The sequence below is a fragment of the Myotis yumanensis genome, unplaced genomic scaffold (assembly GCF_028538775.1).
Source record: "Myotis yumanensis isolate MYYU_CA2020_CCGP unplaced genomic scaffold, mMyoYum1.0.hap1 SCAF_3, whole genome shotgun sequence".
NCBI lineage: Eukaryota > Metazoa > Chordata > Mammalia > Chiroptera > Vespertilionidae > Myotis > Myotis yumanensis.
Window position 1 is genome coordinate 151,694,345 of NW_027223754.1, and position 24,869 is coordinate 151,719,213.

General features: G+C 41.9%; 1 protein-coding gene across 3 annotated transcripts in view; it reads right to left on the reverse strand.

The window, feature by feature from the left end:
* MSRB3 (methionine sulfoxide reductase B3) overlaps positions 1 to 24,869 on the reverse strand; it is a 192,419-nt gene that overhangs the window by 144,089 nt on the left and 23,461 nt on the right. The window contains exons 2-3 of one of the 3 annotated variants that reach the window (XM_070409795.1): positions 15,500 to 15,562; positions 4,306 to 4,437 (exon numbers count right to left, since the gene is read on the reverse strand). The exons of 1 other annotated variant lie outside the window; for it this stretch is intronic. In XM_070409795.1, coding sequence (XP_070265896.1) covers positions 4,306 to 4,437; positions 15,500 to 15,562 — 195 coding nt within the window. The remainder of the gene's footprint in view (positions 1 to 4,305; positions 4,438 to 15,499; positions 15,563 to 24,869) is intronic. One more of the 3 variants, XM_070409793.1, reaches the window with a different exon arrangement.

Below are 24,869 nucleotides of genomic sequence, written 5' to 3' on the forward strand. Positions count from 1 at the left end.
TTCCAATTATTTTTTAGTTCTGGAATTATTTCATATTGAATAATACCTGAAATTAGTAGGGTACTGGCTAGGGAGCAGAAATCTTTTTGATTTACAGAGACTTTTGTTGTAATGGGTTTTGACCAGGGAACAGTAAATTAAAGCAAGACTTCAAACTTTCACCTTAATTTCCTATATCTCCAATTTTGACCTCTTCCCTCCCTACTTGTACAAAGTAATAAAGGCTAGAATTCCCACTTGGATTTCATTTTTATTTTTCAAAATTTAAATAATTTGTTTTATTACTGTTGAACTTAATTTCTTCAACATTTCTACATTTCTACAAGTAAAATTGTGTTTGAGAAATGGGTGATAAAGAATTTGCTAATATTCATTCTTATGCAAATAATGAAAGACTGGCTTTCCTAACACTTCAAAAAGTGTGAATGTCTAAGGAATTATGGAATACTATTCTAGCCAATTCATTTATCAAATTAAAATGGGTTTCTAAGCCAGAAAGACAGAGACTTTCTCTGGGCTTCCAAAGAAATGTGTTCTATACTGATAGGACTTGAATTCTGGCTCAGCAGGATATATAAGAAAAATAAAGAGATCAAGACATCATACTGAGATGGTTATTTCTCGAACATAAAGTACACTTTATTTTATATTAAAATAAAAATAGTTAAGTGAAAGATAGGACTAACTTAAATGTTTTTAAAAGTCTATTGCACAAGAAAATTACAATATATAGAGGTAGATATATAGATACATACATATATCTATAGATAGGTATAGTAAACTTAGTGAATATTTCTATATGGTGCTTGCTCTATGCCAGCTACTGTTCTAAGCAGTTTTCTCATTGTAATCTATTCATTCTTGCAGCAACCTTTCAGGTATGTACTATTTATCTTTTTTTTAATGTTTTTATTGATTTCAAAGAGGAAGCAAGAGGGAGAGAGAGACAGAAACATCAATGATGAGAATCATTGATTGGCTACCACCTGCATGCCCCCTACTGGGATTGAGCCTGCAACCTGGGCATGTGCCCTTGACTGGAATCAAACCCAGGACCCTTCAGTCCACAGGCCCAATGCTCTATCCACTAAGCCTAACCGGCTAGGGCCAGGTGAGTACTATTATTACTACCTATATATATATAAAAAGCCAGTGACTGCGACGACCAGAACGACTGATGACCGGTCACTATGACGCCCACTGTGGCCAGCGAACTGGCCTCATCAGGGGGTGGGGCCCACCAACCAACCTCCCACAGCCCCTCCCCCCAGCCAGCCTGCCCCTGATTGGACTTTCCCACCCCGATCAAGGGTGGGGCCAGCCGGCCAAATGCCCCACCACACCCCCCTGCCCTTCCCCCCGGCCGGCCCCACCCCTGATTACCTTCCCTACCCCAATAGGAGGTGGGGCCAGCCAGCTAACCTCCTGCAGCCCCTCCTCCTGCCCGGCCCCACCCCAGATCGCTCCCCCCCCCATCAGGGGCAGGGCTGGCTGGCCAACCACCCATGGTCCCTCCCCCAGGCCACTGGCCCCAAATCGGCCCCCCAACCCCAATCAGGGGTGGGGCCCACCGGCCAATTGCCCACAGCCCCTCCCCCCAGCTGGCCCGCCCCTGATCAGGCCCCAATTGGGGCAGGCCAGCCAGCCAACCTCCCTCCCTCCATCTCCTCCTCCTGACAGGCCCAGCCCCAATCTGCCCCAATTGGGGCCAGGCTGGCCAGACACCACCCATGCACAAATTTGTGCACTGGGCCTCTAGTTCTAATAATAATACAATGAGGAAGCCAAGGCAAACAGCTAGTTAAGTGTCAAAGCCAGATTTCAAATACAGACTGTGTGTGCTTAAGTGCTGTATTATTATGGTTACTTCTTAAGAATTATCAATTCAACAGATAAACCTTGTCAGTTCTACAACCTGAATCTCTCCCTAATCCATCCTTCTTCTTTCCAAACCTACTGTAATGACCATTGTGAAGGCTCTCAGCACTTCCTGAGTCCCTCCAGCCTCAAACTTCCCCAATGTAATTCATGGTGGCAGTGCAGGGCCACAGCTGGGTTGGGGAGGCAAAGAGTTGAGAAGAGTGACTGGGGGCCCTGTGCACTGAGCTTCATTAGCCTCTCATGTCACCACAAATAGACATAAAATCTATTTAAACAAACAAAACAGATGTTTACTATTCTAATACAGCTTTAAGACAAATGCTCTATCTTCCCTTCTAATCAAGTTGCCATTCCTGCCTTCTTATAGAAACATCTGGAATCTGCACTGACCTTCCACCCTACTAAATCAGTAATCATAAAATGCAAATTAAAGTCATGTCATTTCCCCTTCACCCTTCCCCAAGATTTAAATTCCTTAAAACTTCATATAAGGCACTTCCTCGTTTGGCTATCTTTTTTTCTCATCTCTTCTACTTGCCTCACCCATTCAAGCTAGCCATAATAAATAACCTGCATTTCTCTGAGCATACCTTGCTTTTTCGGACGTTTTGCCCATGCTACTCCATATATTAGAAATGTCTTTCCTCCTCTTTGGACACTTGGCCGACTGTTGCTCATAGACTGAGATTCAGCTCAAACATTATATCCTCCATAAAGCCCTCCTTAAACTTCAGAGAACTTCTCTCCCTTCCAAAGTAAAGACTAGGACCAGCCTTGTCTGGATTCCCTTAACTTCCCAGGTATAAATACCTTTGGTCTATTCTTAGCACCATGTGGTTCAATGGTCCTCACACAGCTCCAGCTCCATTTTATACTGGTTAAAGCAACCAGTTTGATCTTGTTTATCATGGTACCCTCACTGCTTCACACAATGCCTGGGACTCACAATTAATCTTCAACTGTGAATATTAATTCACAGTAGGTGAATATTAATTCACGATCAGGCAGGTAGGCAGAGGCAGTTAGGGGCAATCAGGCAGGCAGGCAGGCGAGCAGTTAGGAGCCAGTGGTTCCAGATTGGAGAGGGTACAGGCTGGGTTGAGGGACCCCTCATCCCATGCACAAATTTCGTGCACTGGGCCTCTAGTATGTATGTATGTGTGTGTGTGTATATATATCTATATCTATATATATATAGATAGATAGATACATATATAGATAGATAGATATATATATATATAGCAGTAATATGCAAAATAGCCGGGCATCACAACCGGCTCAGGAAGAAGCTGCATCATGACCACTCAGAAGCTGCGCGCGCAGATGGGCGGGAGAGGACTGCATGCCGCTCCCAGCCCCAAGGTACACACACTAGGGGTGGGAGTGTACTCTGAGCGGCCGCAGTGCGGCTCGGAGCATGCCCCGGTGGGTGGCAGCAGCGGCTGAGTGAAGCAGCCCCAGTCCCAGATGCCTGGCAGTGGCTGGAGCGAAGCAGCCCGGGTCCCGGGTGCCTGGCAGTGGCAGAAGCAAAGCAGCCTGGGTCCCGGTGGGTGGTGGTGGCAGCCAGAGCAAAGCAGCCCGGGTCCCGGATGCCTGGCAGCAGCCGGAGTGAAGCAGCCTGGGTCTTGGGTGCTGGAGGGAAGCCGGTGCCAGCAGCCAGGGGAAGGAAGGCCTATTCTTGCATGATTCTTCGTGCATCGGGCCTCTAGTAAATAATAATGACAATATTCACAGACATATCTGACCATTGTGATTGTTTAAATAAATTAAAGTATTAAACTTCTTTTATACAGGCATATAATGAAATTTTGGACTTTCATGCTGCACTTGTTTAAGTGCATAAAATCACATTTTTTGAAAGTGTGGTGGTTCTAATTTAAAAACCAGTTGAAGCATGCTATATTAGTTCTGTTGATTTGGTCATTTGTTCAGTAGAACACTTTTTCTTTTCAACTACAAGAACTAACTTAATTATACGAAAGTTGTTCATTCTAATTTATTTTTTTATTTCCTAAAGGAATGACCACATGTGGAATAAAAAGTATTTCATTATCCTTTAACAAGATGAATGTCTTATTTTGTGTGATTTGGGGCAGTTTCTTATCAAGACTGCCAGCCTCTTATGAACAGCATTATGATTTTCAGATGTGTAGCGTGCATTAAAGAACAAGAAGATATCATGAAATATTAGTGACAATTATATACTGAGCTAGAAAACTGCACAATGTTTCCAAGGGTTGTAAGGATTGTGGAACTGAATGTTACTCAAAGTAGAGTGGTGATTTATAACCAATTTCCGTCTTCAAATTAGGGCCTAGGTAAAAGAAAACGAAATTTAGCAAAGCATTATGGTGTATCATTTCCTGCAGCAGAAACATCCACCCGCCCAGCGCCCTCACTAGGTAGAATACAAGAAGCAGTGACCTGAGGGAAGCCCACAGGCTCGAAGGGCCACTGGCTGGCTCTTTGTCACCAAATGCAGCAGGTTGAATGCAGACATCACTGTGATATCTTCACCAACAAAAGGAGAGCCAAAGAACTGGGGCAAGAGCTGAGTAGGAGAAAAAAGAAAAAAATTAAAACATCACAAATGTTAAACACATCCATTGCACAATTGATGGTTACGGTTTTATCTGGAACCGAGCACACATACACAGTGCTAATAAATTTCAAACACCTATTTTTCAAATGGTGAGCTTACTTTCAACCCAGGATTATTTATATTTTATGAATAAAATATATACAATAATAACAGTGTAATCTGTGAACACATTTTGCAAGCCGTTCAGAAAAGAGAGGAACTTTAAAACAGTTGAAAGGAATTAGCATTTACTAAGTTTGTACCATGTGACAGGAACTGTCTGGGGCCTAATAAACACATTGTATCATTTCATTCTTGCAGTAAACCTAGGAGGTAGGTTTTATCCCCCAATAAATATGTGAGGAAACCGAGGCTCAGAGGTCCAAGGGCACAAAGCAAATAACCAGTGAAAAGGATTAGAAAACCCTGTAACATCTACTGCAAAGCCATGTTCTTTCCTTACACCACACTGCTTTCTTCCAACAATTTTTGCAAATCGCCCTCCCTGGAGAAGACTATAAAATACTGTAAGATTAAGAGATTTCTTTTATTAGAGTTTCATTTTTTATTAATTGAGAGCCAAATAACCTAGGGACCACTCAGAGACTTCACTTTAGAAACAGTGTTAAGTTTGAACAAAGCATAGCGAAGATGACTTTTTCATATGATTTTATAGTTTATAATTTCTACATTAATTCTGTGAATAATATTCACAAACTAGTCTTAAAAATGGCAAAGATATTTTGTAAAGTTTTTAGAAATGAGTCTTGTGGAAGAATCTCAAAATTGTGTGAGTGATGCACTTCAGAGAAAAGTGCAGTTAGTATTTTCTTTAAAGTTTTGTACAATCTTTCTGTTGGTAAAGATTAACTTCAAGTGCAGATGGAAAATAATAGATTAACATTCTAATATTTTCTTTAAAATTGGCATTATAAGTGACCTTATCCACTACATGTTCAAAAATAGATATAAAGTTATTGTCTAGTTCATTTCCTGACCCTCAGCCCCCCAAAATAAAAGTCTGTTCCTGGTCTCTTCTGACCTCCTTGAAGAACAAACACATAATAAACAGTAATATATTTAACCAAATCACTCTGGAGTATATCTGACAGAAATCTGCTTGTATTAACATGCCTGAACTCTAACTTCTCCAAACTAAACTCACTACAAAACTAAAACATTTTTTGTGTGACTAACTGGAGACAAAAGGGAGGAAGAGGGAAGGTAAGTATCACAATGCACAGCCTGAAAGAACCATTAAACGTAAATAAACATGCCATTTCCACGAGTGATTGCAGAGCAGGGAAAAGAGAGCATTCCTTTGGAGCAGACTACTGACTAATAAAAGATCAAAGGTCTATACCTCACAACACTATAAATAAAAATGTATTTTTTCCTTGTGACCTTCTCTGTGAGGAATAAAGTGTGCACGGTAAATGTAATTACTTAGCAAAGCCACGGCCTCATTGAGCTCCCGCAGCTGATCATAAAACGTCTTCCTATTCTGCTTCATCAACTGCTGTACCAGGCAGCCTGCGCGCCTACCGATGACTGTGGCCATCTGGCTTGTGTCAAAGCCAGCGCACAGGAAGAAAGGGAGTGATGTCACTCTGCAGGTCAGGCAAAGAACAAAGATGCATTCTACAATTAAAAGCTGAGGGCTCCAAATACCGGGGGCCCTCGAGCATGATATGACTGTGTGATTTAATGTTCCCACTCTGTTGCATTTATTTTTACCCAAATAGCCAGGGCTCCATCTAGTGGCAAATTAGTTTTGCCCAGTTTTCTTTAAAAGCAAACCCAGAAAGTGCTGCATTAGCGCCAATAAAGTAGAGCAACAGAAATGATGGATAACTTTTACAAAGTGTAGTCTTTTTCACTGAAGATTACAAAAAGAGTGATTTTTTTCAATGTTCTGCATTTTCAAATCCTACAAGGTATGTATTTCATAGGATAGGATTTGATAAAACTCTAATTACTTTAATGTTTTAAACCCTAATTATAGCGAAAAAACAGCTAATTTTGCAAAATGCATGCAAAGTGACATTACTTAAACACTATTCCAAAAATATGTAGTTGAGATGTAAAGTGAAAAACTGTTCTAAAGAATGGATGCTTGTGTCTGGATGCCTTGGTGAAATCAAACTAATAATCTTCCAAAGAACAAAAGAATCATAATTAAAATGGCTGTAACATGTGACACCAAGAGTAACTTATCTCTACAACAGAAAAAGAAATCTTCTTATGCTGTAATAATTTAGCAAAATTAATTTTTCACTAATGTTTTTCACTTAATTTATGTTTACAGTAAATGAAATGAAACACTTTGGCAAACCTATCTAAAATACAGAATGCAGCCCTAACCGGTTTGACTCAGTGGATAGAGCGTCAGCCGGACTGAAGGGTCCCAGGTTCGATTCCGGCCAAGGGCATGTACCTTGGTTGCAGGCATATCCCCAGTATGGGATGTGCAGGAGGCAGCTGATCGATGTTTCTCTCTCATTGATGTTTCTAACTCTCTATCCCTCTCCCTTCCTCTCTGTAAAAAATCAATAAAATATATTTTTAAAAAATAAATAAATAAATAAAATACAGAATGCATTTACATGAAAGATGGGTTATCATGATGGATGTGTGTAAGCTATGGGGTCAGATGGCCTCGGTTTGAATCCTAGTCCTGCCCCTAACTAGTTGTATTATCTTGGGCAAGTCACTTACCATCTCAATGATTCACATGTGACAGTTTCCTCAACTCTAAAATTAGTTAATTGGTAAAAAAAAAAAAAACTTGTAACAACTCTTGGTACATAGTATAAGCTCAGCAAATGTTAGCTATTATTATTATTTAAGTGTATAAATATTAGCTATACTTTTAAATTACAGAATTAAAATTTTCTAATAGCCCACTTATACCCAAACCTATTTAGAATTAGCAGGCCATTCTCCAAAGACAGAATCCTATTTAGGCCAGAAAGCTAACTACTCTTTAATGGATTTCCACAATGAATTATGCTAATAAAAAAAAAAAAAGGTAGGATAGAGATATCCTAAAAATAACAGCTGATGAAACCCTTGGCATGTGGCAGATACTATTCTAAGCACTTCACAGGATTATATCTTGTAATCCTCATGGCCTTATGAGATACCTAGTATCATTTTTCCCATTTTTACATAAAGAAACAGATACAAGGAGGTTAAGTAATTTGCCTAAAATCTTACAGCTAAGCTAATAAAGAGCAGGTCCCTTAGATAATTGGACTGAATGTGTTTTAATAGATTTGAACCCAGACCAGCTAGCTCCAGGGCTAGTGCTATTGACCACTATACAACTGCTGATTAAAAGCCTGAAGAAGTACCAACCCATTCTAGACAATCTGATTCTATGTGTACCTATCAGATAATGTGTACCTATCAGATAATAAGGTTTATACCTTAAGGATTCAATTAACTCAAGAAGATTATTTGAAGAATCTTTCCCTTGGCACTGAGAAAAAAGTAGGGAATTAATTAAAAAGTTTGAGACATACTCAGATTTCTAGATTTGATCTTTCTGTTTTCATGAGATGCAACTTCCCTTTCTCTTTCACCTTTAAAATTTTTCTCCAAACTCCCTGGATACACCTGTGATATATTCTAAAGACTCCACTTGAATATACCAAAGCTCCAATATGTTGATGGTATGGTACTTTTGAGGGCCAAGCTAACAGTCACCCCCAAACAATAAAATTCAAGTTTCAATTTGTTAGCTTTCTTCCCACTGCACTCCCTGAGCTGCCTGGGTGAGGTCCCCAGCCAGACACAATTCTCGTCTTAGAAGAAGCTCATGCTTCTGAGTGGGGACAATATTTGGCGAAAGAATGAGCATTAAACACCCTGTAGAAATCAGCACTGAGCAAGGGCCACCAAGAACGTCTCTAATTCTCAAGTCTATCCTCAACCTCCTCACTTTTGTATTGCCTTTGAATAATTGAGTAGAATTCAGTGGTTCTCAACCTTCTGGCTCTTTAAATACAGTTCCTCATGTTGTGACCCAACCATAAAATTATTTTCGTTGCTACTTCGTAACTGTAATGTTGCTACTGATATGAATCGTAATGTAAATATCTGATATGCAGGATGGTCTTAGGAGACCCCTGTGAAAGGGTCGTTTGGCCGCCAAATGGGTCGCGACCCACAGGTTGAGAACCGCTGGCATAGATGAAATAATTGAATAGATGAAAACCATTTATAGATAATCAACATGTTTTTGTCAGACACATAACTTATGCATCTTTCTAATTTCCTGTAATATCTAGCACATCATTTTGAAAATATCTGGTGTTAAAAAATACTGGTTGAACAATTCTAATGAGCAATATAACACTATGTGTTGAGAATAGAATCAGATTACATGATTGTCTATAATTCTCTGCTGAAAAGTTTTTCATGATTCCCCACTGCATATTGCAGGGTCTCCCAAACCATATTATGAGAAACAGGAAATACTCTTCCAAGCAAGTTAAGTAGTCAAACAACTGTGGAAATGCTACCCAATATAAAGGGTCTGAGAGGCTTTGCAGTGAATACACCTGCTTTGTCTCAGTTGGTGCCGCTCACATAGTTTGACCACAGAAAACCCCTTTCTTTCCTATCACCATCCCGCAGAACACATTCTGGTAAATCCTTTGGATAAAGTCCAAATTCCTAAACAAAGCATCTAAAGTTCTAAATATTCAGCCTTTCTCTTGCCATAACCGCATCCCACTCCACACCATGCTCGTCCCATACCAATATACTCGTAATTTCACCCAAATAGGTCCACTGTTTCCTACTTCCACCTCCATGTCTTTTTTCATCCCACATCCTCACTCTTCCCGTCACCACTCCCACCTCCCACCTCTCCAATATGGTCCCCACTGAGGCACCAGGCATGCTGTTATATCTCCTATAACACCTTTCAGAGCACTGATTTGCTTATATCTCTGCCTCCCTCTTCTAGATTATAAATGTCTTAAGTGCAGGGACGGTGTCTTTTTTCATCTCAGTGCCTGGCACCATTCGTTGAGTGGAAAAAGATGACTATGTAAATGACTGAGTCTATGGAATTGATGGTTTATACAGTGGTCGGCAAACTGCGACTCGTGAGCCACATGCGGCTCTTTGGCCCCTTGAGTGTGACCACGAAGTTTCGATCGCACTGTATGTACGCGCCCACACATGGTATTTTGTGGAAGAGTCACACTCAAGGGGGCCGCAGTTTGCCGACCACTGGTTTAGGATCATCATTTCACACCCTGTTCTCTCTGCCATCTCAACTGTTAATGGTTCTTAAAAGTAATAATTAGAATTAAAAACCAGCTGGTTCCTATGAAGGTAGGAGCTTGAAAATGCATTCTGACTTGAGACCCAAAGATAATTTAAATGTCCTATTTTGATCAAAATTTTTTCCTTCTTCTCCATCTCTTCTTCCCTCCCACCCCACCCCCGCCCCACCCCCGCCCGCCACCTCCCAGAAATCTGACATCCAAAAATTTGCTTAAAATTAGTTTGTTAGTTTTTGGTTTGGGTTTATTTTTATTCACTTTTACTTTTTTCCTTGCAATTGAATGATAAAATGCCAAAGAAAGATGGTATAAACAAGGAATCCAAAGAACTCACAAAGTTGATAATTAGCTCCAGAATAAATGAGCTGATTGTGCTAGTAGATTTAAAGGGTCAAACCTAAAGGTCAAATCCCTTTCCAATAAATGACAAAGGAATGTCTACATCAGTGGTTTTTCACAGCTAGTAAAATGTCCCCCCAAAACTACAGAGGTCAAAAGAGAGTTGACATATAAGTTCTTTGGTTATGCGCAAAACCCATGGACACAGACAATAGAGCAGTGAAGGCCTGGGAAAGAGGAGAGGGGAGTGAGAAGGAGGGGTCAACAGGGGTAAAAGGGTAACATCTGTAATATTTTCAACAATACAGATACATATTTTTAAAAAGTTGATAAATTTGAATTTTGTCAACTAAAGACAAAATAAAAACAAAAAGCCCCAAACTCTAATTTCATCATGATAGATAAAGAGCATTCTTTTGAATAGAATATATTTAGTTTTATGGGGAAAATTTTTCATTGTTGCTATTTTTCTCATTTCATTATTAAAGCAGAAACTTCATTGTGGTGGGCCAGCATTTGGGAACCACTATTCTGTCTACTATAAAGTTCCATAAAAACATTTTTGTTCTTATCAGCACAGTGCCTGGTACCAGTTATGCTCAACTTATGTTTGTTGAATGAACTAATCACTCATTTACTTGTTGAAATCAATAGGCCATTAGATAGAATTGGGCATCCTTTTTGTTAAGCAGAGATCTTTTTGTATTTGTTATAAGAAACAACAGGACCCTGGCTATTCAGAATCCTCAGCTAATTCTCCAAACCATTTTGAGATAATAGCTACATATTTTTAGAATAGTGTGTAACTAATGTCGCTTTACATGTATTTTGCAGAAATAGCTGCTTTTTCACTATGATTAATGAAATAATATATTTCTTCCTTCAGTAACATCCCCTCTTGATTATTTGTTAACTAGTGGCCCGGTGCATGAAATTCATGCACATTAAAAGGGGATTAATTAGAGGAAATATTTTAATATTGCTATTTGCCCTTTCTCTATAATAGTAATATCAGAGATGAAAGAAAATTAGTAAAATGTATACGATAATCTTCCTCTTGTCAGAGTCTTGGGCACACTACGGGACGCAGAGTCAAGTCCCCACCCACCCACATGCGCCTCAAAATCGCACGAGATCCAGACCCAGTCAGCACTCCCCCATTGGGCTAGATCCAGACCCAGCCGGTCCCACCTTTGTCAAGCCCTGCTGGGCGGGGGGCGCAGCCTCAGGTCCCCTGGCCTGGCACCAGGGCAGGGGGCACGGCCTGAAGTCCCCCAGCCTGGGCCAGGGCGGGGGGCATGCCTTGAGGTCCCTCGTCAAGCCCCACTGGGTGGGGGATGCAGCCTGAGATACCCTGTCAAGCCCCACTGTGGGGGGGGGGGGGGGGGGACATGTCCTGAGGTCCCCTGTCAAGCCCTGCTGGGTAGGGGGCATGGTCTGAGGCCCCCCAGCCCAGGGAGAGGGGAGCAGCCTGAGGTCACCCAGCCCAGCACTGGAGTGGGGGGGGGCACAGCCTGAGGTCCCCTGTCAAGTCCCGCCAGGTGGGGGGGTGCAGACTGAGGTCCCCTGGCCTAGCACCGGGGTAGGGGGGGTGCACCTTGAGGTCCCCCGTCAAGCCCCGCTGGGCAGCGGGTGTGGCCTGAGGTCCCCCGGCCTGGCACTGGGGTGAGGGGCGTGGCCTGAGGTCCCTAGTCAAGCCCTGACTGGTGGGGGGCACAGCCTGAGGTGCCCTGGCCTGGCACCAGGGTGGGGGGCACAGACTGGGGTCCCCTGTCAAGCCCCATGGAGGTGGGGGCAGGGGTTCAGCCTCAGGTCCCTGCTGATTGCTCGTTAAGGCTTGTTATGGGAACTCAGCTTCCACTGTGGGTGCAGCCATCTTGTGTTACGGAAACCCCCGCCTCTGCTGTGGGCGCCGCCATCTTTGTGGCAGAGTGACGGTCAATTTGCATATTCCCTCTTTATTATATAGGATAGTCCCCACAACACTAAATAGAACTGAAACTAAGTCTCTTAGAAGATATTTTATACTAGAGGCCCAGTACACGAGATTTGTGCACTGAGGGTAGGGGGTGCACTCAGCCCGGCCTATGACCTCTCACAGTCCGGGACCCCTCGGGGGTTGTCCACCTGCCGGCTTAGGGGGATGGGCGTAAGCCAGCAGTCAGACATCCCTCTCGCAGTCCAGGGCTCTCGGAGTTCACAGTCCGGGACCACTGCTCCTTACCACCCGCCTGCAGTGGAGGCAAGAGAGGCTCCTGCCACCGCCACTGCGCTTGCCAGCCATGAGCCTGGCTTCTGGCTGAGCAGCGCTCCCCCTGTGGGAGCACACTGACCTGCATTGAGCACCTGCCCCCTGGTGGTCAGTGCGCATCATAGAGACCGGTAGTTCTGCTGTTCAGTCGATTTGCATATTATGCTTTTATTATATAGGATGGTTGATTTTCCTTATTGAAAACATTCTTCGCCTGACTTTTCTATGATACTAAAAGGTATCACTTTCTTCCTCCCTTTCCAAAAATTGCTTCTCTATCTCTTGTGATACTTCCTTCTGATTTTCAAATTGTGATTATGCTCCAGAGCTACCCCTTAGTATCCTCTGTACTTCTCACTGCTTAATCTCTTTCTTGCAGATCTCACCTATTCTTACAACTTCAATTATCATTTCTTGACAGATAACCAACTATAAAGATCTAGCTCTATGCTGGGCAGTTGTGGCTCAGTGGTTGAGTATTGACCTAGGCACCAAGAGGTTGCCAGTTCGATTCCAGGTCAGGGCACATCCCCAGTAGGGGTCATGCAAGAGACAGCCAATCGATGTTTCTATCTCTTTCTCCCTTTCCCTTCCTCTCTCTCTCAAATCAATAAAAATATATATTGGCCAGCTGGCGTAGCTCAGTGGTTGAGCATCGACTTATGAACCGGGAGGTCATGGTTTAATTCCAGGTTGGGGCACATGCCCGGGTTGTGGGCTCGATCCCCAGTGTGGGTGCGCAGGAGGCAGTCAATCAATGATTCTCTCTCATCATTGATGTTTCTATCTTTCTCTCCCTTTCCCTTCCTCTCTGAAATCAATAACAATATATTTAGAAAAAAATAAAAATATATATTTAAAAAATAAAAGATCTACTCTAACATTGAAACAAGCTCTAATGCTGTATCTTCTAATATCTACTGGGTAATAACAATATCGACTTACATTTGCACACTTACGTTCTAATATACAAGTCACTTAATATTGTTATTCAAATATTTTGCAAGTGTACATCTTACTATGATATTGCTAATGATAATCAATTTTGAGCACCTGCACTAGATGACTGTGTATGTATGCATATATTATTTAATCCTCACATCAACCCTGAGCTAGGCATTCCTATATGTAGTAGTCTTAGTACTATTTGCCCAATATTTCTGGCTCTCCATTTTCCAGGAACATGGCAGGAATGTATTTCCCGGCCAACCCCCTGTGGTTGAGTGAGACCACGTCACTAGTTCTGAGCACTAAGTTGTGAACAGAAATGATAATGGGTGTCACTTCTGAGCCAGAGTACTTCAGTTGTTGATGTGAGACTCTCCAGGTCTTCCTTTCCCACTCCAACAGTGGCCAGCAATGTTCTATAATTAGATGGTGGCTGCTCCATTAACCATGACCCCTGGAGCAAGGAGACATGGAACAGAGTTCCCATCTAACAGATGATGAACATGCATTACAAGCAAGAAATAAATTTTCAGTGTTTTAAGCTATTGGGATTTGGGGATTGTGTGTTCCAGCAGAAACTAAGGTTCATAAAATAGCTTGCTTGAGGTCATGTGGCCAGTAGATGACAGAGCTGGAATTTGAACTAAAGTCTATTTTAATCTCTTCTACTTCATTACAAATTCCTCAAGGGCAGGAATTTGTGTCCCACATTGCTGTCCTTGTTTGGGAAAACAACAGGGTCTGAAATTATGAGAACTCCTTTGCCAAAGACAATGAGACCACCTTGAAGAGCCCAGAGTCTCTCACTAGTCATCCCTTCTATTCCTAAATATTTCAGAGAGATTTTTATTTTGGTCTGAAGATATTGCTCTCCTCTCATATTGAGACATCAAAGGCTAGGAGAGAATTACTTCGCCTGGATCAACTGGAGCTTACAAACTGGTCCAAGCCCTTCGAGAACTAAGATTTGACTCATCTGTAAAACTGACTGAGTAGCTCCTGGTCACAATAAAATGATTAAATACAAAGATCTCATTTCCTGAAGTGACTGAAAGCTCCCTGGAAACTAACCACATACACTGCATCTTCTCTTATTGATCTAATAAGTCAGTGGGCAGATGCAGACCTTAGAAATAAATGCCTTGCTTTTAATCAATCTATAAATATTATTTTTTTAAAAACTATTCATTTGTCATGATGTTAGAAAATTGTGTATCCTTTCCAGTGGCCCAGAGATCATGAGCCTGGACCTAAGGAGATGGAACCGTAGTAATAGCTCACTTTTTTGATCTGTAAATAAACAGTGTGTGTGTGTGTGTGTGTGTGTGTGTGTGTGTGTGTGTGTGTAAACTTTAAGAAACAAAAACTTGGCTGTGGTCTCAGAACAGAATGTAAACATTAGTAATTTCATAATTTAAAACAAAAAATATATATAGCTAATAATATATAAAGAAGGCCAAAAAGAAAAGCAGAAGAAATGGTAAAAGTATGAGAACCCTCATCATAAAAAGTAACGAGTTTAGAGATACTAACTAGATTAGAAAATTCTAGTTGACCTTTAGAATCCATTCTTCCTTCTTTGTCTTAGGTATAGAAACTTCTGAAATTTTAGCTGAACATACAGCTACATTTCTCAGCCTCCCTTGCTGTGTTGTGAACATTATACTAAGTTTTGGCCAATGGAATATAAGTCAATATGATGTGTGATCTCTCAGGTCACCTCCTTTAAAGAGAATCACTTGTTTTAGATTCTTCCCCTGGGAAACGGCAGTACACTTTGACCATGAGATGAAAGCTACTCGATGGGGAAGGCAGATTTAACAGGTCACGAGGCAAAGCTATTCACCAATCCAACCTTGGGCTATCTTTGGCTATTATGGGGGAGACAAATAAACTTCCACTTATGTAAGTCACTCTACTTAAAATCTTTTTTTGTCACAACAGCTTGGCATGTAGCCTATCAAAAGTTGATGAACAAATACTATATTATTTAATGTTAGAAAAATAAACATATGGCAATTAAAAAACAACAGAACACTAAACAGTGGTAAACAGAACAGAGAAGAGAGATCAGACAAATCTTTATTTTTCACAACTGGATGTTACTTGAAATTGATGAGCTAAAAAGTAGTGCTATACCAAATGGGCTAAAATTAGGGAACTACCAGAAGAATGATTTTTAAAACATTCCTTCAGAGGAGTGAGACAGAGAAGGGGAAGAGCGGAATTGGACACTGCTGCTTTTCATCTTAGGTTCCCCTGTACCAAGAACCTTGTGCAGGTTTATAATTAAAATGAAGCTTATGGCCCTGGATGGTGTGACTCCATTGGTTGGGCATCGTTCCATGCACCAAAGGTGGCTGGTTCAATCCCTGGTCAAGGCACATGCCTGGGTTGTGGGCTTAATCCCTAGTGTGCAGGAGGCAGCTGATGGATGTTCTGCTTTCAAATCATTCTTTCTCTTTCTTTTTCCTTCTACCTCTTCTCTCTCTAACACTCAATATTTAAAAAAAAAATAGAGCTTTTACATGCAAAAAAGTTTCAGTGTCACAACAGACTGTGTTTCATCTTAATAAACACTAATGCAGGCTGACTAAATTCTATGTTTTGAACTATAAACTACAGTATCTATAGCACTAAAATACTACTTTTAATGAGTTTCATATAAGCCCTAAAAATACATATCCTTATATAATGTTTTAAATATTTTAAATTATAACTTTCCGTTGATTTTTAGAGAGAGTGGGAGGGAGAGGGAGAGACAGAGAGAAACATTGATTTAAGAAAAATAAATAAATGATAATAATAATAATTTTTTTTAAAAAAGAACTTTGCCACCATTCTAGGAATAGAAAAATTTTAGCACTGAAATAGCAAATAAATATTTTTTCTTGTATCAGAATTTTAGCACCCTTCCCCTCCAAGTTCAGTACTTTTTGTTACAGAAGTAAGAAAATTATGAAATAAAGTTCTCATGATGGTATGCACTGTGTCTTGTAGCTGATATAACAGATAAAGGAGATGTTATATGAAAATGGACTCCTAATCTACTGAAAAGTAAATCTTTTTTTTTTAATTAAATTTTTATTGTTCAGATTACATTTGTTCCTCTTCCCCCCCCCCCCATAACTCCCCTCCTTCCAGTTCCCGCCCCACCCTCCGCCCTCACTCCCCACCCACTGTCCTCATCCATAGGTGCACGATTTTTGTCCAGTCTCTTCCCGAATCTCCCATTCCCCTTTCCCCCCCAAGAATAGTCAGTCCATTCCCTTTCTATGTCCCTGACTCATTATAATCACCAGTTCATTCTGTACATCAGATTATTTATTCACTTGATTCTTAGATTCACTTGTTGATAGATGCATGTTTGTTGTTCACAATTTGTATCTTTACCTTTTTCTTCTTCCTCTTCTTAAAGGATACCTTTCAGTATTTCGTATAATACTAGTTTAGTGGTGATGAACTCCTTTAGCTTTTCCTTATCTGTGAAGCTCTTTATCTGACCTTCAATTCTGAATGATAGCTTTGCTGGATAAAGTAATCTTGGTTGTAGGTTCTTGGTATTCAGCACTTTGAATATTTCTTGCCATTCCCTTCTGGACTGCAAAGTTTCTGTTGAGAAATCAGCTGACAGTCGTATGGGTATTCCCTTGTAGGTAATTGAGTCTCTTTCTCTTGCTGCTTTTAAGATTCTCTCTTTGTCTTTTGCTCTTGGCATTTTAATGATGATGTGTCTTGGTGTGGTCCTCTTTGGATTCCTTTTGTTTGGGGTTCTCTGCGCTTCTTGGACCTGTAAGTCCATTTCTGAAAGGTAAATCTTAACGGCCTCTCTCAGCTATCCTTTGATACCATGTTGAACTTAGGAGGGAGGAAAATCCCTGAATAAGATCATAATGTGAAAGAAATAAAATATTTTGCAAAATATTCTTTTGACTTTGTCCTACAGTGGTGTTCTCTGCTAATGTTAGGTGATTAAATTGTGTTTTAAAAAGAAATGATGGGAGCATTTGGATATGATAAAGAGTTTTAAAGTATTCTACATGTACCTCAAACTCTTTATCATATCCAAATACTCCCATCCACCCAGCCACTAAACCTCAAACCTGGGAGTCTCCTTTAATCATTTTCTATTTTAACCACTAAGTGCTGTCCATTTTATTTCCAAGATATTGTTCTAGCATATCCTTTTCCTCTCTCATCTAGAATACAGTGCTGGGCTCTTACTGGTTTTCCTGACTCCCCTCATGCCACCCTCCACACTGCTGCAGGAGCGCTGTGGACCAGCTCTACCACCTCAGAGCCCTGCTTCCTGTGCTCCCACTGTGCACTAGCAACTACGGGAGAAAATGCAGCCTATTTTGGCAGCAAGGCCTATCAGGTTTGCTTCTTTTCCTACTTGTATAACATCAGTCCCCAACACTCCCTGGTATGTTCCATGAACTCTCTTGTTCTTTGCTTTATCTCTAGTACCTCACACAGTGTCTGACCCTTAGTAGGCACTCAATAAGTACTTGCTGACTAAATAAATATTCTCTTCTGATAATAGCCAACTACCTATCATTTCCAACACACCTTTTTTACCTTCACCATACCTCACCATATATTCCATATTTTATAAACTCCTCCATCTTAACCTTCAAGACCCAGTTTAAATATCATCTCCTGTGGAAAACTTCTTTACAGCTATTCCCCTCACCTTTCTCCATGTCCCTTCCATTAGAAAATGAGTCCGTTCTTCCTCTATACTATTCCTGCTTCAGTACTTCTCTTTCCATGTCCATTATTACATGGTAGGGTTTTAGGGTGTACATGCCTCTTATAAACTCCTTGAGAGTAGGCAGTGACATTCACCTCTGTAAAATAAAGGATCAACAAATGTTTTCACAGAACTGAACTCAAATGTCACTCCCTCTGTGTCCCCCATCTCTGTGCTTAAAGTCCACACCCTAGAACTAGAGTTCTGTAGTGTATCTAGGCATGTGCTATACAGAAAAGAGTCAGACCTGGGTTCAAATTCTGACTCCAGCTGATAAATCTTGAGCTAATTAGTTACTTTCTCTGATTATCAGTTTCCTTATCTGTATAATATAGTTCATAACACTTCATTAAGTTTTGGAAGGAGTAAATGAGATAATATTTTTGAAAGTAACTAGTAGACTGTTCAGTGAATTTTACTTCCCTTATTGAGAAGGAAAAGCAAGGGGACGTCTGAGATATCATGTAGAGGTAGAGATAGAGAATGAGAGAGAGAGGGACTGTATGTATGTGTGTATGTGTTGGAGGGTTTAGTTTAGTTTAGTTTTGAAAAAGGTAAGAATGAGGTGATTGTCTAACACAGCGATTTTCAACCAGTGTGCGTGGCAGGCACACTGATGTGCAACAAGAATTTTTAAAACATGCAGTACCTGATATGCAATTTAGTCAGGGGCACTGACCTCTTTTCCCTTAGATTGTCAAATAAAAACATGACAACATCATGGTTCAATTCCCAGTCAGGGCATATGCCTGGGTTGCAGCTCAGTCCCTAAAACTGGTGAAGTAAAGGTTTAAAGGTAGGTATAGTAATCACATATGCAGGTTTAAAGGTAGGTAGAGTAATCACATTGTCAAATAAAAACATGACAACACAACAATAGCCATCAGTGTGAATGAATCAAAACTATACCTATTGTTTGTCAGATCAGCAAAAAAATATATTTTTTTGGTTGCAGAATTTTAGTAAGTAGTTTATGTGTGCCATGGAATAAAAAAGGCTGAAAATCACTGTTCTAACAGAATAAAAGTAAGATTGATTTAAGATTAACATTTCCATTTCAGCAATTATATTTTAGTGACTAAAAAAAATCAGTATCTTTGACCAAAATAAGAAAAATTTCAAGTTTTGCAACTAACTGTTTCAGTTAATCATAGAGAGTTAGCTAACTTTATGTATGAATGAAGCAAATGCACGAATAAAACAGAAATGTGACAAAGTAAACTTTTGGTCAACTCTAATTTAAACATCTCAAAAGGAGTTATAAAATGTTGTTGCAATTTAACTAAAACTGCCCATATCACTCATTCAAAAGTAAAACTGTTCCAGAACTTATAACTAATTTTGCATCATGACCTTTAGAATTATCTACAGCATTGTAGGTATTGAATTCCCAGTAGTAACCTTGTGACTGACACTAATTTGTCATCTGAATGTCAGTAAATTCCATTGCTCCTTGGTTCTTCTTCCATATAGAATGATAGCAACTTTTCTCATTCCATAATTACAGTAATATTTACATTCAGGTTATTCTAAAAGCATTTTCTAGCCTCCTAATTATGTTTTTTAAAATTCATTCCTCTTATCAATTAAATGTTGTTTTGCAAGGGAAGGTTAACATGTGATATAACAGCCTGTAATTCCCTCAGATACCAGGAGAGCTCAGGAAATGTGCAAGGGTACATTCTTCCCCACCCACAAAAACAAACAAACAAAAAAACCCATGACACTCTAAGACAGGCTCTAGCCAAATAACATTTGAATCAAAGTATCCCTAAGACTGCCCAGCCGGTGTGGCTCTCTGGTTGAGCACTGACCTATGAATCAGGAGATCAGGGTTCAATTCCCACCAGGGTTGCAGGCTCAATCCCCAGTAGGGGGCATGCAGGAGGCAGGTGATCAATGATTCTCTCGCATCATTGATGTTTCTATTTTTCTCCCCCTCTCCCTTCCTCTCTGAAATTAATTTTTAAAAAAAATTTTTTTTTAAATATCCCTAAGACTGCCAAGCCAGCGTGACTCAGTGGTTGAGCATTGACCTATGAACCAGAACATCATGGTTCAATTCCCAGTCAGGGCATATGCCTGGGTTGCAGCTCAGTCCCCAAAACTGGTGAAGTAAAGGTTTAAAGGTAGGTATAGTAATCACATATGCAGTAGGTGTTATTATATAATTACTAGTGGCCCGGTGCATGAAATTCATGCATGGGAAGGGGTCCCTCCGCCCAGCCTTCACCCTCTCCAATCCAGGACCCCTCAGGGGATGTCCAACTGCCTCTCACAATGCAGGACCGCTGGCTCCTAACCTCTCACTTGCCTGCCTGCCTGACCACTCCTAACCCCTCTGCCTGCCTGCCTGATCGCTCCTAACCACCTCTGCCAGCCTGATCACTCCTAACCCCCCTGCCTGCCTGCCTGATTGCCCCTAACTGCCTCTGCCTGCCTGATCACCCCTAACCACCTCTGCCTGCTGCTCCCCTACCAGCCTGATCGCCCCTAACTGCCTCTGCTTCGCCTCACACCCGGAACCCAGGATTCCCTCCTCTATGCTGTCACAGGCACCCGGGACATGGGCTTCCCTCCCTCTGGCCAGCTGCAGGCATCCAGGACCCAGGCCGGCTTTGCCCAGGCCAGCAGCAGCCGCAGGGGACCATGGACGGGTGGCTTTGCCCAGACTGCAGCCGCAGGTACCCGGGACCGCGGGGCGAGGGCTTGTCCCTCTCCCAGGCCGCAGGTGCAGCCACTGGTGCCCAGGAAATCGGGGACCATGGGGCGGGCGGCTTGTCCCTCTCCCGGGCCGCAGGCACAGGCACAGCTGCTGGTGCCTGGGACCGTGGGGCGGGCGACTTGTCCCTCTCCCGGGCAGCAGCCCCAGTCATTGGTGTCTGAAACTATGGGGCGTGCGGCTTGTCCCTCTCCTGGGCTGCAGGCACAGGCGCAGCCGCTGGCGCGCAGGACTGTGGGGACCGTGGGGTGTGCGGCTTGTCCCTCTCCTGGGCCAGGCTGCAGGTGCAGGCGCAGGCATAGCCACTGGCGCCCAGGACCATGAGGTGTGCGGCCTGTCCCTCTCCCAGGCCGCAGGCGCAGGCGCAGCCACTGGCACCCAGGACTGCAGGGCAGGCGGCTTATCCTTCTCTTGGGCTGCAGCCTGGCTGGTTCCCATTCCTCTCTCCCCAGTGTTGAGTTTCTGAACCGTTATGGTGTGAGTGCATGACAACCATTTGCATATTAGCTCTTTATTATATAGGATAAGAAAAATATTGTAAAAGCCTTAAAAGAGAGAATATATGATATAAAAATAACAATTCGGAGTCTGGTTTTTTTTGGCGGAAGATGGCGGCGTAGGTAAACACCGGAGACTGCCGCCGTGGACAACCACTTCAAAAATACAACTAAAAGTCGGAGCGGACATCAACCAGAACCACGGGAAGGCTGGCTGAGGAGAGTCTCTTCAACTAGAAGCAAAAACAACAGCATTCCGACGCTCAGCGGAGGCGCAGTGTGGAAAATTTAAAGGTACGGCGGTGCGGTGGTGAGGGTGCGCGCGCAAAGCGGGCTGGCGGCTGAGGGCGCGGTTGTCGTTTTCAATCAGGAGGGAGTCTCAGACTCTGGGCTACAGATCCGGGCGAGTCTCTAGGGACCCAGACTCAAACGGGAGAAGCGGGACTGTCTGGCTACGGCCCCTCCGAGGTTTGCAGCGGTTGTTGGGACCGAGAGGCAGAGCCCCTGGGGACAGACTGAGAGCGGCCATAGCTGCTCCCTCCCCCCGCCCTGTTGAGCCCGCCCTGCCCAGGCCCTGCGCACAACCATTTGCCGACCGCCTCAGGCAAAGGCTGGAATAACGCCTCCCCAGAAGACAGACGTTTCCCACAGCTGATTCCTACAGCCAGTCGGCCTGGAGGTCAAATCCCTCTAGTGTTAACTACAACAATTAAGGCTTGGCTAGAACAAGACTGCGCACAGAGACCACAAGGGGGGGCACCAAGAAAGCATATAAGATGCGGAGACAAAAAAACATGACAGAAATGGAAGATATGGAGCTAAAAATCGCAATTTTGAGGGCTTGCCATAAATTTGTGCAGAGCCTCACGAAAACTAATGAGACCCTCGATGCTACGATAAAGAAATTAGAAAGTAAGCATACACGGACTGAAATAAAGAATATTATACCCAATAGCAGACCAGAGGAGCACAAGAATCAAAACAAAGATTCGACAAAAAACACCCAATTGGAAAAGCAAAATGAAAAAAGAATCCGAAAGTGTGAAGATAGTGTAAGGAGCCTCTGGGACAGCTTTAAGCGGTCTAATATCAGAATTATCGGAGTGCCAGAAGATGAGAGACAGCAAGATACTGAAAACCTATTTCAAGAAATAATGGCAGAAAACTTCCCCCACCTGGAGAAAGAAATGGACTTACAGGTCCAAGAAGCGCAGAGAACCCCAAACAAAAGGAATCCAAAGAGGACCACACCAAGACACATCATCATTAAAATGCCAAGAGCAAAAGACAAAGAGAAAATCTTAAAAGCAGCAAGAGAAAGAGGCTCAATTACCTACAAGGGAATACCCATACGACTGTCAGCTGATTTCTCAACAGAAACTTTGCAGGCCAGAAGGGAATGGCAAGAAATTTTCAAAGTGCTGAATACCAAGAACCTACAACCAAGATTACTTTATCCAGCAAAGCTATCATTCAGAATTGAAGGTCAGATAAAGAGCTTCACAGATAAGGAAAAACTAAAGGAGTTCATCACCGCCAAACCAGTATTATATGAAATGCTGAAAGGTATCCTTTAAGAAGAGGAAGAAGAAGAAAAAGGTAAAGATACAAATTAGGAACAACAAATAGGCATCTATCAACAAATGAATCTAAGAATCAAGTGAATAAATAACCTGATGTACAGAATGAACTGGTGATTATAATGAATCAGGGACATAGAAAGGGAATGGACTGACTATTCTTAGGGGAAAAGGGGTGTGGGAGATGCGGGAAGTGACTGGACAAAAATCAAGCACCTATGGATGAACTCAGCGGGTGGGGAGTGAGGGTGGAGGGTGGGGTGGGAGCTGGAAGGAGGGGAGTTATGGGGGGAAAAAAGAGGAACAAATGTAATAATCTGAACAATAAAGATAAAAAAAAAAAAAAAACAATTCGACAATAATCATGTGGATCTTTAGTTAACAAAGGCAGTGGGAAAACATAAAAGAATCCAAAATCCCCTCCTGCAGAGAAGAGTCTTTACGCTATTGCATCTTGCTTATTTATTTAATTTTAATTTTTTAAAATTTATTTTATTTTTTTTTAATGTATTTATTTTAATTCTCACCTGAGGATATACTTTTCATTGATTCTAGAGAGAGCGGTAGAAAGAGGGAGAGAAAGAGAAACATTGATCGGTTGCCTCCTGCACACACCCCAACCAGGAATCAAACCCACAACCTGGGTATGTGCTCTGACATGGAATCAAATCTGCGACCCTTCAATGCACAGAACGGTGCTCTAACCACTGAGAAACACTTGCTAGGGCATTTTTATTTTCTTTTTTTAATATATATTTTTATTGATTTCAGAGAAGAAGGTAGAGGGAGAAGGAGAGAGAAAGAAACATCAATGATGAGAGAGAATCATTGACCAGCTGCCTCCTGCATGCCCCCCACTGGGGATTGAGCTGCAACCTGGGCATGTGCCCTTGACTGTAATCAAATCTGAGACCCTTCAGTCAGCAGGCTGATGCTCTATCCACTGAACCAACCCAGCCAGGGCTTCATTTATTTTTAAAATTTAATAATTAAAAATCTTCAGATTCAGTGGTAATTTTAAACACTTTTTCAAGACCATGACATCAACCCTTCCAATCCCTGTGAAAGAAAAAAGCAAATAAAACAGAAACTATATGGCCAAAGACTTAAAACCAAGGGGTAAAGATCATAAAAGGAGGATAAAACAACAGGATAAGAATATTATCAAATATATCCATGATAACATAAAGTATAAATTATCTAAATGCAACCTACTCTAAAAATCACTCACAGGGTTACAAAACAAAGAACTAGTACAGAGGGATCAAAAAAAAGAAGTGGAGAGAAAAAGAGAGACTGCACGCATGCATTCACACATGCACACACACCTGTGCGCGCACACACACAGGTAGCAATACAAAATAAATAAAAAACTTTTAAAAGAAAACTCACTCATGTTCTCCCTCAATGAGATCCCTACCAGTTTTTATTGGAAGGGTGACTAGAATATAAAAATACAGAAAAATCTGCACCAGCACTAGAAACCCACTCTGAAAAATGTCCATAGATAAAGTGCAGAGAGGATGTATTGAAACAAGAGCCAAATCCCAACTTATCTCATGTGTGAACATTCTCATGTGTTCCTGCACGTTAGTGAAAGAGAATCTAGCAGATTCCCACTAGGATTCTAATTAGAAGCGGTCAAGGCCAGACAGCAGGTAAGTCACACGTATAGTGAGCTTAGTAACTAGCACAGGGTATAATGGGGCCCAACAGGTAACTCTGGCAAGCATTTCTGACACTGGAAGCCACACCTCCAGGGGTTGTGTGGCAATATTCATGCCTAGTATACCAAAGATTCGGGGAGCGCTGCCGTGGCTAACTTTTCAAAAATAGGCAAACCTGGGAAATACTAGGAGCCCTCCCCTAGAAATACTAGATGTCGCTGGGATCTGAGCAAAGAAACTTCAACCCTAAGGCAACAAACACTTCGTGAAATAGCCACCTTCAGTTCTGATGCTGCTTCCCTCCTCTCTACCCTGAGACCACTGGAATCTGAAAGTTAAACTCA